Here is a 14,238-nt window from a genome sequence, read left to right as displayed (position 1 = left end):
CCTCAAGTCACTTCACTGGCTTCTGATCAGGTACCGCATACAATTCAAGCTTCTCCTACTAAACCTACAAATGCACTCAATCTGCACCCCCATTACCTCTCTACCCTCATCTCCCCCTATGCCCCTACCCGTAACCTCCGCTCACAGGACAAATCCCTCCTCTCAGTACCCTTCTCCACCACCGCCAACTCCAGGCTCCGCCCTTTCTGCCTCGCCTCACCCTATGCTTGGAATAAACTCCCTGAGCCCATACGCCAAGCTCCCTCCCTGCCCATCTTCAAATCCTTGCTTAAAGCCCACCTCTTCAATGTTGCTTTCGGCACCTAACCATTGGACCTCTATCCAGGAAATCCAGATTGCCCCAATTTGATTGACTGCATTTTTTGTCCTTTAGATTGTAAGCTCCTCTGAGCAGGGACTGTCCTTCTTTGTTAAATTGTACAGCGCTGCGTAACCCTTGCAGCGCTTTAGAAATGTTAAATAGTAGTAGTAGTCTTCTTGGTACAGGACGTTCACTGGGGTTCCACTCTGGTGCCCATGAGATTGAAAGATTTTGTGGAGAACGCCACTGCCTAATTCTCCACTATTATGTTTCTGTTTTCAGTATCATGTTATGTACTAATCAATGCCGATGCTTTATCATGCAACAAGTAGTACCATATGTTTGATTTTGATTATTGTTTCATGTGTTAAGACATTGCACTAACACTGTGTTATTTGTTCTAGTATTCATTTATCAGCTTTATTAGCATTTAGAAGTTACTTTTGAACATTGCTATATGATTGACTGAAGTGTTTGCTTCTAGGCTCGTTTGAAGAGTGTTAGTTTTGAGTTTGCTGGTCTGTTCATATTTTGCTGCATCTCTTTGGTCTTGACCATGAGTCCTGGTTCTAACCTGTCTAGTTGTATTGTTTGGTTGGAGATGGAATCGACTCCCTTGTAGTTATTCCACCTCCAGGGAAAGCAGCTATAGGGGTATTTTCCTGTTTTCTCACTTTTGCTGGTCTAAGGGATGGTAAGGCCTGAACCATCTTTGCTAAACCAATATGGATTCTGTAGCCTGAGGCCTAAGGTACAACATGAACTGGATTTTCTACAAATGAAAACTACTTCTTTGCACAACTGGGCTGGTGACTTCATCAAGGACATGTTTAGTGCACTAGCCTTCCAGTTATCTCCTGAGAAGGTGAGTAGGAGCATGCTTCAAAGAGATAGAGTCTATGGGAACATCTGGGAACCATGGAAGGGAGTTTGGTATTGCAAGCTTACTACTGATAAGTTGTTCTTGCTGAATGCCCACAGGGCCCCTCATTGTCATGAATGTATGTGACCTGGACAGATGGAGAGATGGAGTGTGATTGGTCCATGATGGTCATTTGTGGACTCAGAGAACAAAAGGAGTCAGAGAGAAGAAAATTTCATAGTGTATGCATCTCTCTCAGGAGCTAGAGACTGATTTGTCTAAACACCTGCGAACTGTATATCTTTGCTGAGCACTGCACAAGGTCAAGTTCAGAAGCAGCTCTGTGGCTTCCCCAAAGAATATGCAACCGGCTGCTCACTGTGCAATGACATTGGACTAATACCTGACCGAGGCTCGCGGGAGAAATTTCTGCTAGAGTCTGAATAGGGAGGAGCTGATTCATCACTTCACCTGTACTCCAAAGCTATGGATTGCAAAGGTGAGATACAGGACTTTTCCTCTTATGCTCAGGTTTACTTGTCTCAGGGTCTGAGATCATCAGCCTAACTTTGCTGCTAAATTGGTAATCTCTTCTAAGGATATAGTAACATATCCTTAGCCAAATGAGTCCACAGTAACTGCTCACTCAGTGATTTTTCTGATATATATAACAGTGCCTACAGATTATGATCTCAATCTATCAGATTTACAGCAAATATTTGCCACACTAATTGCATTGTGCCAAAAAGAGCTTCCTTCTGGAGTTCATAAGATTGTAACAAGTACAGACAACCTATCAAGGTAGCTTTGAACTTCCTTTTCATCGAGCCTGTGGTACCCAATATATTGAGGAATATTTCTGCATCTGTCTGCCATATTTTCTTGATTGCATTGCTTCGTATTTGAAGATCTTATTTCTCCACTCAATGTACAGAATGATCACTTGGCACTTAAATTTCTATTTTCAATGTTGTCCTTGTGATTTTCTCTTATCATGATTTCTGGTTTTCTTGCATCGAACTTTATATCAGTTGGAATGGAAATGTCACAAGTGATCATAACCTCTTTATTTTCTGTTGGTTAGGTTGATTAAATTTATTTGATATGCCACTCTTTATTGACACACAAACCAGAGTGGTTTTATATAAAAAATAATAATCCACAATAAAAGAAAGGAACTACAATTCCGAACAGGATAGGAAACATTCACATAGTACACAAAACCTACAATAACAAATATACATATGCAACTGCTATATCTATAGTGATAAACACAGGGCATGCTCTACCCTGAGGAGGCCACCAGAGGGCGTTCTCACAGTGAAAACCCTGTAAATACCAGGAACTGGTCACTAGAGAGAGCTCCAATGGGGACACCAGGGTCATGCCATGATCTGGTCACTAGGGGAAGCTCCAATGGAGACACTAGGGTAATGACCTGAAGAGGCCAAAAAAAAGGGAGCTCAAGCAAAGGCCAGGAACATAGAAGCTGGGGAGAGCCCTAGCAGAGGATTCCCTTAAAGAAAAAAAACACCCAAGAGAAGGTACTGGATCCTTCTGGAATCAGGAGGAGCCCAGAAGGGGTGTGGTGGGCAATTAGAAGACCTATAAAGAATACCTTCTAGGAGAAGCAAGGGGAGAGAAGGAAAGGGGACCTCCAGGAAATAAGGATGCCAAGTGACTCATGAGCAGACTCCCAGGAGATAGACCAAGATGGGCTGAAAACCCCAGGAATTTAACCCTAAAGAGAAGATCCATAAAAAAGGAGAAGGAAGGGTGCCTTATAGACAGGGAGAATTAAGGTAGGCTAGAAACACTGGTCCCTGAAGGAAAAAAGATCCCTAAAGAATCAATACAATACTTGCCTTAATATTATGACTCTGCCTGCAAAGGCAACACTGTCTCCTCAGTAATATTTGAACTAACAGCTAGGGGTAGACAGGACTGTAAAGTTAGAGTGAAAATAAACGTCCTGTCCAAGGGGTGGTGGCTGTTCTAAACTGAGACCCAGGTCCCCATAAAGTGGGCTCAGTTGAAGACTGTTTGATGAACTGTTTACTGAAAGAATTCTCTGCTTGGATGATTAAATAATATTAAGAGAAGTATAATTTGCCTAAGAGGTGGCTAATTTGCATATTTTGGTGAAACATGCTAGTACAATGTTTTGTCCCCCAGAAAAGGTGCCCTGAGGGTGTGCAACAAGTATAACAAGACTGCAACCTGTTTTAATGGGGAACCTCAAAAGGAGGAGGTCAGGAACAGGATGGCTGATAACTGAGAAACAGTCACCCTGAGTGTAAGAAGGACTCCTATACCTAAGACTGAAGGTATGAGCATCCTATACTTATAAGCTGTTTCTGGGATCTTTCTTAGAACCAAAGCTTTTGTGATACTTCTGTAAATATTCTGAGTAAGTTTGGAGACTTAGATTGAAGGGCAGAATTCCCAGGTGACTGAGGTTTCTGCAGAAGTTGTTTTAGGAGCACTCCCACTGATCTACAGGCAAAGGTATTGTAAGTGCACCTTCAGCTGGAGATAATCTATACAAGGTGCTTATCACCCAGGCTACAGTCAAGTTTATGGTGAACTAGGGAATTCCCACCAAGGCCTTGACTGTCTGTGGTGATCAGATCCCATCACAAGATATATAGATACATATACACATACATACACATATACTTATACACATATGTACATACCCACATATATACAATATGCAGATCCTAGACCACCAAGCTCCAAAACAGTTAGCCAAATATCAGCTGAAAATTGTGAACCTTCAATAATGCCTTGAATTTAGTTATGAATTCTTCAGCATGAAGGCCCTTTGATAACTGGTTCCATAATGGTGGGGCCAAAAAAAAAGAAAGCACTCTGTCCAATAGTATCAAGCTGGGGGGGGGGGGGGGGGGCAGGATTACAAAATGATTTTCTTGCAAATAACATAACATACGTGAGGGTTGATAAGGGATAACAAACGAAGATAAATAACCCGGAGTGTGTAAGTATGGATAGGTTAGCAACAGAATTTTAATGATATTATTGACAACCAATATAAGCGAGCTAACAAAGAGATGAGCACAAAGCAGAAAATGAGCTGCAGTGAACCTCTATAGGTGTTTGAGGACGAACCACCTTATTTTGCCTTTCTGTATATAAATTGTCATCTATCAGAACCTTGTAGCTGGATTAAAGAAGTAACTGTTTTCAGCTTTTCCATAAAGAATCTACAGATGTCTGTTTCACCAGTTCTTTCTATAGTTGTTGTGAACCATCTCACTCATAATCCACTAAACTACTTTTGTTAGTGGAAATTGGGTCCACATAGCTGTAAATTGGGCTTTCTAAGGCCTCTTCCTAAGTATCCAAGGCCATACCTTAGGCCTCATTATCTGTATGCTCATGTTTGCACTACGTTGTCTCTGAATTCCCCTGCCACAGCCAGAGAACTTCACCCTCCCTTATCAGTTAGTAAATGAAGGAGAGAAACATTCTATTTTTCTGTGGATGTGCATGTTCCAATTGGTTATCCTGATCAGGTCCTGCCCTACCTGGGCTGGGCAGAGCAGGACTTCTTTGGAGCTTTTTTTTTTCTTTTCTTTTATTTGGCTTTTTGCTCAGATACTCCAGCTCTGTGCACTGTGGAGATATAGCTACAAGTCTGTAAGCCAGACCCTTCATTGCCCCCTCTCCATGCACGTAAGGTTAGTGACTGCAGTGAATACTTTCCATCAGTTACCAGAAGCTGTATGAGCTGACTATTCTGCTGGCATCATATCAAAGGTATCTATCATATCCTATTTCCTGGGTTAATGTTTGAGTCTGTAGTCTATGTACATTTGTCATCTGAAAATACAAAATAACTTACAAGGTACAATCTAGATCATCCTACCAATGGTGGTGGTGGAGACAAAAACAGTGATTGAATTAAAAAAGGCATGGGATAAACACAGATGATCCCTCAATAGAGAAAGGATGGTATGATAACAACATTTAAATGACCTCATAGCAACTTCAGCTATAAGTAACAAAGAGTGCCGGGCAGATTTCTACAGTCTGTGTCCTGTATATGGCAAGACAGATCAGCATGGGCTGGAGTGGGCTTTGACAGCAACTCCAGTAGTTGGGAAGTAAGGACAGTGCTGGGTGGACTTCTACGGTCTGTGTCTGGAAAAAGGCAAAGAAAGATGCTTAGCCGAGATTGGGTGGCAGAGCCGGTGGTGGGAGGCGGGGCTGGTGGTTGGGAGGCGGGGCTTCTACAGTCTGTGCCCTGAAAATGGCAGATACAAATCAAGGTAAGGTATACACAAAAAGTAGCACATATGAGTTTATCTTCTTGGGCAGACTGGATGGATTGTGCAGGTCTTTTTCTGCCATCATCTACTATGTTACTATCCTGCTTATTTTCAAAGGAGAAGGACGCCCATCTTCCAACACAAATAGGGAGATGGGCGTCCTTCTCCTAAGGTCGCCCAAATCGGCATAATCGAAAGACGATTTTGGGCGTCCTCAACTGCTGTCCCTCGTGGGGACGACCAAAGTTCAAGGGGGCATGTCGGCAGTGTACCGAAGGCGGGACAGGGGCGTGGTTAACACATGGGCATCCTCGTCCGATAATGGAAAAAAGAAGGGCGTCCCTCATGAGCATTTGGCCGACTTTACTTGGTCCATTTTTTTTCACGACCAAGCATCAAAAAGGTGACCGAACTGACCAGATGACCACCAGAGGGAATCGGGGATGACCTCCCCTGACTTCCCCAGTGGTCACTAACTACCTCCCACCCCGAAAAAAACAACTTCAAAAACTTTTGTCTTTTTTTTTTTTTTTTTTTAGAGTATGTCCTTCGCTATGCCTCCATCCCTGCGACGGCAGTTGAGGATGTCCAAAATGTGGATGTTTCTGTGAGAAGGACATCCATGCCTTTAGCTATGCCTCCAACACCCTCTTTATTTATTTATTTGGATTTTGGATCACAAGTAGCAGCAGTGGGATTTGAACTGGCCACCTCTGGATTGCCAAGACCAGTGCTCTAACCACTAGGCCACTCCTCCACTCCCTTGAAATTTGGCCTTCCCTGGGGGGGGGGGGGGGGGGCAGTATGAAGGTCCCTGGGGGGGGAGGAATGTGTGTGTCAGCAGAAGCATAACGAAGGCGTGGACGTCCTCAACTGCTCCCCACAGGGATGGCCAAATTTCAAGGGAGTTGAGTAGAGTGGAGGAGTGGCAGATTTCCTTCATGCGTGCCCGTTCCTTTCCAGATCGGTAAGGGAAGGGCTTTTTCCATTCTGTTAGTGGGACCAGTGCACTATGAATGCTGGCTCCTCCCATGATCAAATGACTTGGATTTGGTCGTTTCTGAGATGGGCGTCCTCGCTTTCCATTATCGCCAAAAACCGGGGACAACCATCTCTAAAGTCGACCTAAATTTCATGATTTGGGCGTCCCCGACCGTATTATCGAAATGAAAGATGGACATCCATCTTGTTTCAATAAAACGGGTTGCCCCGCCCCTTTACGGGGCCGTCCTTAGAGATGGGCGCCCCCATTCGATTATCCCCCTCTATGTTACTAAAGATCATTATCAAGTATACATATTTTATGCCACATTTGTTGTTGGCTTAATCATGAACTGATAATGAATGTGTTGAGCATACTGGATGAACTGTTCAGATCCTTATCTGCCATTACTATGTTTCTATGTCCTACCATTCAAATATTCCTTTTTCTTTAGATATATGACGGTAGTCTCCTTGTTTCCTTCAATTATCTCTACTTCCTGCTATCTCTTCTTTGTGATCTAGGAGACCTTTGCTTTTGTTATGCATTTTGCTTCATTTTCCCTTTTTTTTTCTTTTTTTCTTCTGAACAAGGAAAGCATCACTGTATATCCTACATTATATATGTGAAATATTTGAACATTTACTATAAAGGAAAGTAAAAATGTACTTCTGGAAATGCTCTTGATGTTAAAAACCTGTTGCAACTCTTTCTTCTTCCCTCACAATCATGGGGCAAAATCTCAGTCATGTCTATAATCAGTAGCTAGAGAGGAAAGCCACATATGTATGCCTGGATCCGGGTAAAGCTTTATCCAAATCATTTTTATTAGACTGTGAAAAACTGACATTCTTTGCAACTTTAAAACATCTGGTTAAAATCAAACTATAAATGCTATAAAATCATATTTTAATGCTGTTAAGCCCCAATGGGATCAATTTTTATTGCAGATTTTATGAACTCTTCAATTTTTTGGGGGGGAGGGGAATTTTCATGTACGTTGATTTACATGTTTCTTTAAGTATGCACAAGTGTGAAATCTGAGACTGAGCAAGTGTATTACCAGGTGTTTCCAGAAAGATAAGATTTCTCTTTACTTGTTACATTTATAAAACAGATACAGTTCTTATCTAGAATTAGCACTTCAAGATAAAGGTAATAGTGATCATCACACGGTATGGTTTGATGTAAGAACAAAAGTGGAGTGCAGACACACAAAACTCAAAGTACTGGATTTCACACATACTGATTTTGGTAAAATGGGGGAATATTTGATGAAGGAGCTGACGACAGGGGTAGGAATTTGAATTGGAGAAGTGGAAGTACAGTTGTCCAAGCTGAAAGCTGCTATAAATATGGCAACTGATCTTCATGCAAGGAAAGTAAACAAAAAAAAAAAGAGAAACAGGAAGCCTACATGGTTCTCCAAACAAGTGGATGAAAAAATAAGGGCAAAAGAGACCGTTCAAGAAATACAGAATAATGCAACGAGAAGACTGTCCCTCCCCGTGTTTAAACTTGTACAGCGCTGCGTAACCCTGGCAGCGCTATAGAAATGCTAAGTAGTAGTAGTAGTAGTAGTAGGATCACAGAAAAGATTACTGGATTAAGCTCAAAGAAATGAAGAGGGAAATATGGCTTGAAAGAATGGGTGAAAGAAAAAAAATAGGAATGGACTTGCAAGACTGAAAGATACTGAGAATAGCTATGTGGAGAATGATGAGGATAAAGCAAATGTTCGATGTTCATGGAAGAAAATCTGGAGAAGGACTGCGGTCGGTTGCTGAGGGAATATCTGGTAATAGAATGGATATTGTGCTGTTCACAAAAGAAAGCATTTATAAACAGTTTAAAAATCTGAAAGTGGACAAAGCTATGGGGCCGGATGGGATACATCTCAGGATACTGAGAGAGCTCAGAGAAGTCCTGGTGGGAACTCTTAAGGATTCATTTAATAGTTCTTAGACAGGAGAGGTTCCGAGGGATTGGAGACAAGCTGATATGGTCCCTCTTCATAAAAGCGGAAACAGGGAAGAAGTGGGAAACTAAAGACCAGTAAGCCTCATGTCGGTGGTAGGAAAAATAATAGAATCTCTGCTGAAGGAAAGGATAGTTGACTTTCTAAAAGCAAAGAGGTTCAAGATCTGAGGCAATATGACTTTACCAAGGGAAAATCCTGCCAAACGATTCTGATTGACTTCTTTGACTAGGTGACCAAAGAACTGGATGAAGGACGTGCACTAGATGTAATCTACTTGGATTTCAGCAAAGCCTTTGATACGGTCCCTCACAGATGACTTGTGAATAAGCTGAAAGGGCTGAACTTAGAACCCAAAATGGTGAACTGGATTGGAAACTGGTTGACCGACAGGCAGCAGAGGGTGGTGGTAAATGGAATCGGCTCTGAGGAAAGGAAGGTTAGTAGTGGAGTGACTCAGGGGTCAGTGCTGGGGCTGATTCTGTTTAATATATTTTTGTGAGACATTGCTGAAGGGCATTTTGATTTTACAGGTCCCACACTAACCCCCCTGTTTACAAAGCTGCGATAGCGGTTAGTGATGCGGTAATGCCGACACAGCCCATTCACTGTGAATGGGCTGTGTCAGCAATGCTGTACAGCAGCCGCTAGCATGGCTTAGTAAACAGGGGGGGTAATATTTACAATAGCACACAGGACTTGCAATAAATTAATGTGGGATCCCTAATGTGAATGTTCTACTTGGTTAATGCTATACTGCCTTTCTGTGGTTTACAAATTAAATATTTTATACCTGGGTCAATGGAGTGTTAAGTAACTTGCCCAGAGTCTCAAAGGGCTGAAGAGGGAATCAAAGCTGGTACCTGCTGCACTATCCTTTCGGTTACTCCTCCACTCCAAATGCTTATTTAGATTTTGATCACACCATTTTCAGCAGTAGATGAAGGTGAGTTTTTTTACGTTCAGGGACACTAGACACTAAGGGGCCATTTTACTAAGCCACGGCAAAAACTGGCCTGTGGCGGTGAGAGCACGTCTTTTGTGTGCGTGTGCCAGGCCAGTTTTTACCACATCCTGGGAAAAGGGCCCTTTTTTAAGGGGCCGAAAAACGGACGTGCGGCAAAATAAAAACCATCGCGTGTCCATTTTCGGCCTGAGACCGTACCGCCACCAATTGACTTAGCGGTAAGGTCTTATGTGCTACTCGGGCGGTAGGGATACAGCGTGAACACACTGCCGTTTACCACTGGGTAAGCACCACATTTTCTACCGCATCTTTTCAATGCACACCAAATTCAAAATTACCACCCAGGGCACACTGTAGCTGGGCGGTAATGCTGATTTGGTGCTTGCTGAACGCGCCTCTGTAAAAGGGCCACTAAGGTTTTAGTGATATGCAAAAGGCCACAAGGAACAGCTGTGGGATTTGAACTGGTGCTCTAACCACTAAGCTGCATCTCTACTCTAGAAGAAACTAGTTGGCATGTACTTAGTGAGGCCCTTCTACTAAGGTGCGCTGAAAAATGGGCTGCACTAGTGTAGGTGCATGTTTTGGGTGTGCGCAGATCCATTTTTCAGTGCGCTTGTAAAAAAAAAAAAAGCCTTTTTAAAACTTTTTGCTGAAAATGGACGTGCGGCAAAATAAAATTTGGCACACATTCAGTTTGAGTCTGAGACCTTAACACCAGCCATTGACTTAGTGGTAAGGTCTCGCACGTTAACCGTGCGGTAACCGTCTACACGTGTAGAATGACTATTACCACCCGGTTTCTGCCGCACGCCAAAAAATAAAAATTCTTTTCCGGCGCGCATAGCGGATGAATGTCAAAAATGAAACTACCGCAAGGGCCATGCGGTAGCCGGGCGATAACTCCAAATTGACGCTTGTTGGGCTATGCGGCTTAGTAAAAGGGCTCCAGTGTGTGCAAACAGGCAAAATACCACAAAACACCTTTTTTTTTTTTTTGCAGCAACTGCTTTTTCAGGTGCTAAGCATGTGTTTGGGCTTAACCTACAGCAGAGGGTTTTAAACCCAGTCCTCAGGGCACACCCAGCCAGTTAGGATTTTCAGGATATCTCCAATACAATGGGGATATCCTGAAAACAATGACTGGCAGGTTGTGCCCAAGGACTGGGTTGAAAACCTCTGACCTATAGTAAAAGGGCCCCATAGTCTGCGGTATGTATCATTTTGTTCTAAAAAAACAAAACAAAACACACAAAGGCTTATAATACTTGCTATGCTAAATCAAGAACAGCTAATAGTGGCTAGACTATTTTATTTTTTACTTCAAATATACAGCATCAAAATATTATATGCAATTTGTAGGATCTCAAAAATGTTATTCCCTCATATAGAGGCAGCTTTCATTTGGACATTTAAGTATATCACCATGCATGGGCCTTTTTCATATGTTGATATATATTTTCTACTTATATTTCTCTCCGTAAATTCTGTGGGATCTCTGTTTTGGGGACTATGAGAGGATATATATTTGTTACCTTTAATATTGTTTTTCTATTCCTAAATTACAAAGAATTTTACATTTGTTTTCCTTTCCTATTTACTGTACAAGTTTTTCATTTACTTGGCAGAATTTGAATAATTTAATAAAATATTAATCTAAAAAAAAAATAATCCAGCATCATCTTCAGAGCAGATCTGGACAAAAAAACATACCAAAGAATTTGTGGAAGTTCTTAAATTAGCATAAAGGACAAATTCTATCAATAGTGCCGAAAAATCGGTGCCCGAAAAATAGCACGCTAAGCACCATTCTATAAACGGCGCTGAAAGTTAGGTGTCATTTGTAGAATACTCTTAGTGCCTTATTCTACACAGTTTATGCTCCTAAATTTATGCTCCTAAATGTACGTAGGAACATAGATTACGCTTGTAATTTAGGAGCATAAATTTTAGGAGCATAAACTTGGTAGAATAAGGCCCTTAGTGCCAGGATTGGCACCTAACTTTAGATGCGAGGATTTACACCAAGTAAACTGTGGCATAAATCCTCCTGTTTAAATTAGGCGCTGAGTTCCCTTACTCCATAGCAGCGTGCATAAATTCTAGGAATGTGCATGATCCACCCCTGACACTCCCATGGCTGCACCCACTTTCTGGAACTGCCCGTGATCCACGTGACAAAAAGCGCATAAATTTCAATTAAGGCCAACTAGCGCTGCTAATTGATTATTACCACCCAATTAGTGGTGCTAATTGGCTGGTTATTCAATTAAACTGCATGTACAAATTGGGTGTGCACTCAAATTTGCATGTGAAATTTTAAGCGCCATTTATAGAATTTCAAGGAAAGTGTATAAAAATCCATGTCAACAGGATAGAAAAGGTAAAAACTCCTATTTTGACATGCATCTGCTTCAGAAAGAAACAATGCAGAGACCGATAAACTTAAATGTGGTAACACAACTTACATAACATTTTTAATTGAGTGGTTTCTACATGATTTATAGTGGTCTATAAGTTCTTCAATTACAATTAAATTTCTCTCTGAAGTACTGTAGAGTAGTTTTACCAGGAAAACGGTAAATACAGATATGGTCATTGTTTTAATTTCTCCACCGTGAACAAAGCAGAAACACTATGATGCCCTCAGGCCTTTAATCATTCTTCTATCATGGTATCATGACTGTTTATCTTTATGGCAACAGATGATGGATCTTAATTTCCAGACCCCTCAATACGTCTGGAATAGACTTCCTGAGCCCCTACGTCTTGTCCCAACTTTGATCATCTTTAAATCTAGATTGAAAGCCCACCTCTTTAACATTGCTTTTGACTTGTAACCACTTGTAACCACTCGCCTCCACCTACCCTCCTCTCCTCTTTCCTCTACACATTAATTGATTTGCTTGCTTTATTTTTGTCTATTAGATTGTAAGCTCTTTGAGCAGGGACTGTATTTCTTCTATGTTTGTGCAGCGCTGCGTACACGTTGTAGCACTACAAAAATGCTAAATAGTAGTAGTAGTAGTAGTAGTAGTTGTAGTAATATGCAAAATGATTTAACCGGTTGGTGTCGGCTGCTGACTGGTTAAATCGCAGATAGTCGGCTATCCCCAAATATTCAGTGGGAGATAAGTTGTTATCTCCTGTTGAATATACGCAGTTAGGGCATAACCACAAGCCAGCTATCTCAGGGGCGTTTTGGGTTCGGGTCACAGATAAGCCTTAATTTTTCAGCACTGACCGGGCAAGGTTAGTGCATAGATAGAACCGCATAAATAACTGTCCTATCTTTATGTGCTAGCCGATGCCCAGTCAGTGCTGAATATCAGCTTAACTGGGCATGCGCTAGCCGGCCCAGCACTGAATATCCCTGGTCAGCACAGCAGAGGGCAATCACCATGCTGCCCGCTGCTGGCTGTATATCAGGCCCTGAGAGTTTAGGTCAGGTCATACATAGTCTGTTTTACTTACTCACTACATTCGCTTGCCCAGTGAAGATAGTGTACTGGAGTTCATAGGAGACCACACTAAATTCATCATCTGATGTCCAGTGGACGGTGATGGTGTCATAAGAAGCTGTACAGAGTTCTTCTCTAATGACTGGAGGGTTGGGGGCTGTGAATGAAAGACAAAAGCATCAGCTATTATTTGAGAAATAACGACAACAAAATATTTTAACTATAAAATATGTACAGTATCGGTGGTATGTGAAAAATATGCCATGCTTAATTTCTCTGGAGAATGACAAAAGACTATGCAAGACCTGTGTTTTACAATTCCATGGAAATAACATCAGTGTGATCATGGCTTCCCAAATTTGTCCTAGGGACCTTACACCCAATCAGGCGCCTAGAATGGCATAAATCTGCATCCACTTATCCTCTAGGATATGCATATTCATGGTGATTATCCTGAATGCCAACTGGCGAAACGTGGCCATGTTGGGACTGTGTGAATAAAATACTTTTTTAGGATTATCAGTGTCTGCTTTGCTTTTTCTTATAAGTTTATTTGGGTCTGCCCCAAAAGACCTTGGCCAGATGTCAATTTATTCAAAATACCACAGTCAACTTTACTGTTGGGGGGGCAGGGGAAGAGAAGATAGGACAGGTCCTCTTCATTGTTCTTTTCACTGTTCTGGCTTCCTGTTAAGAATTTGGAGTTGGTTGTGTATTGTTGCATTCACATTTAGGTGAATGAGGCCCATGTTTTCTTGGCAAATATGTTCAATACCTGCAGCAGACTTTATGATTTACAAAAAAATGTATTTCAAGATTCCTTAAGAAACTAAGGGCTCTGTTTACTAAGCAGCATTATAGGGGCGTTAACGTTTTTAATGTGCGTTAACCATGTACGTGCCTACAATATCCCTATAGATGCCTACATGGTTAGCGTGTGCGCTAAAAACACTAACGCACCTTAGTAAACAGGACCGTAAGATTAACTACAAATGCAGAGTACAACTCCAACAGTTTCGAACTGCCTGGCTTTCTGCAAGAAATAGAAAACTCAACTATTGCCAGCTTTTAGATTATACATATATTGAATGTCATTGATCACCTAGGCTGTGATGCTGAATAAACGGATAGTACCCACATGGGTTCAGCACAATGGGGTAAATTCTATGTAGGTCTCTAAATGTTAGGCACCAAAAAACTGGACATTAATCTAGTATGCTATAACAAAGTTGTACAGCAAATCTGTTATAGAGTAAGTATGCATTTAAACGCTAAATTTAGGCATGACTACTTATGCCTTATCTATGGCTGGCAAAAATGCTGGTGTCTAAAAGCAGCAGTTGGATGTGTAAATGCAACTGTTCTATAAAG

General features: G+C 41.6%; 1 protein-coding gene across 5 annotated transcripts in view; it reads right to left on the bottom strand.

Annotated features, from left to right (window-relative positions):
• The window catches only part of MID1 (midline 1), a 496,103-nt gene that overhangs the window by 41,023 nt on the left and 440,842 nt on the right, over positions 1 to 14,238 (bottom strand). For 4 of the 5 annotated variants that reach the window (XM_030201611.1, XM_030201612.1, XM_030201609.1 and 1 more), the window contains exon 7: positions 12,881 to 13,024. In XM_030201611.1, coding sequence (XP_030057471.1) covers positions 12,881 to 13,024 — 144 coding nt within the window. Of the gene's footprint in view, positions 1 to 12,872; positions 13,025 to 14,238 lie in introns of those variants that run through there. The other variant, XM_030201613.1, reaches the window with a different exon arrangement.

This window comes from Microcaecilia unicolor, chromosome 4, assembly GCF_901765095.1.
Source record: "Microcaecilia unicolor chromosome 4, aMicUni1.1, whole genome shotgun sequence".
Lineage (NCBI taxonomy): Eukaryota > Metazoa > Chordata > Amphibia > Gymnophiona > Siphonopidae > Microcaecilia > Microcaecilia unicolor.
Note: the sequence above shows the minus strand (reverse complement) of the source record. Positions and strands in the feature narration are given on the sequence as shown.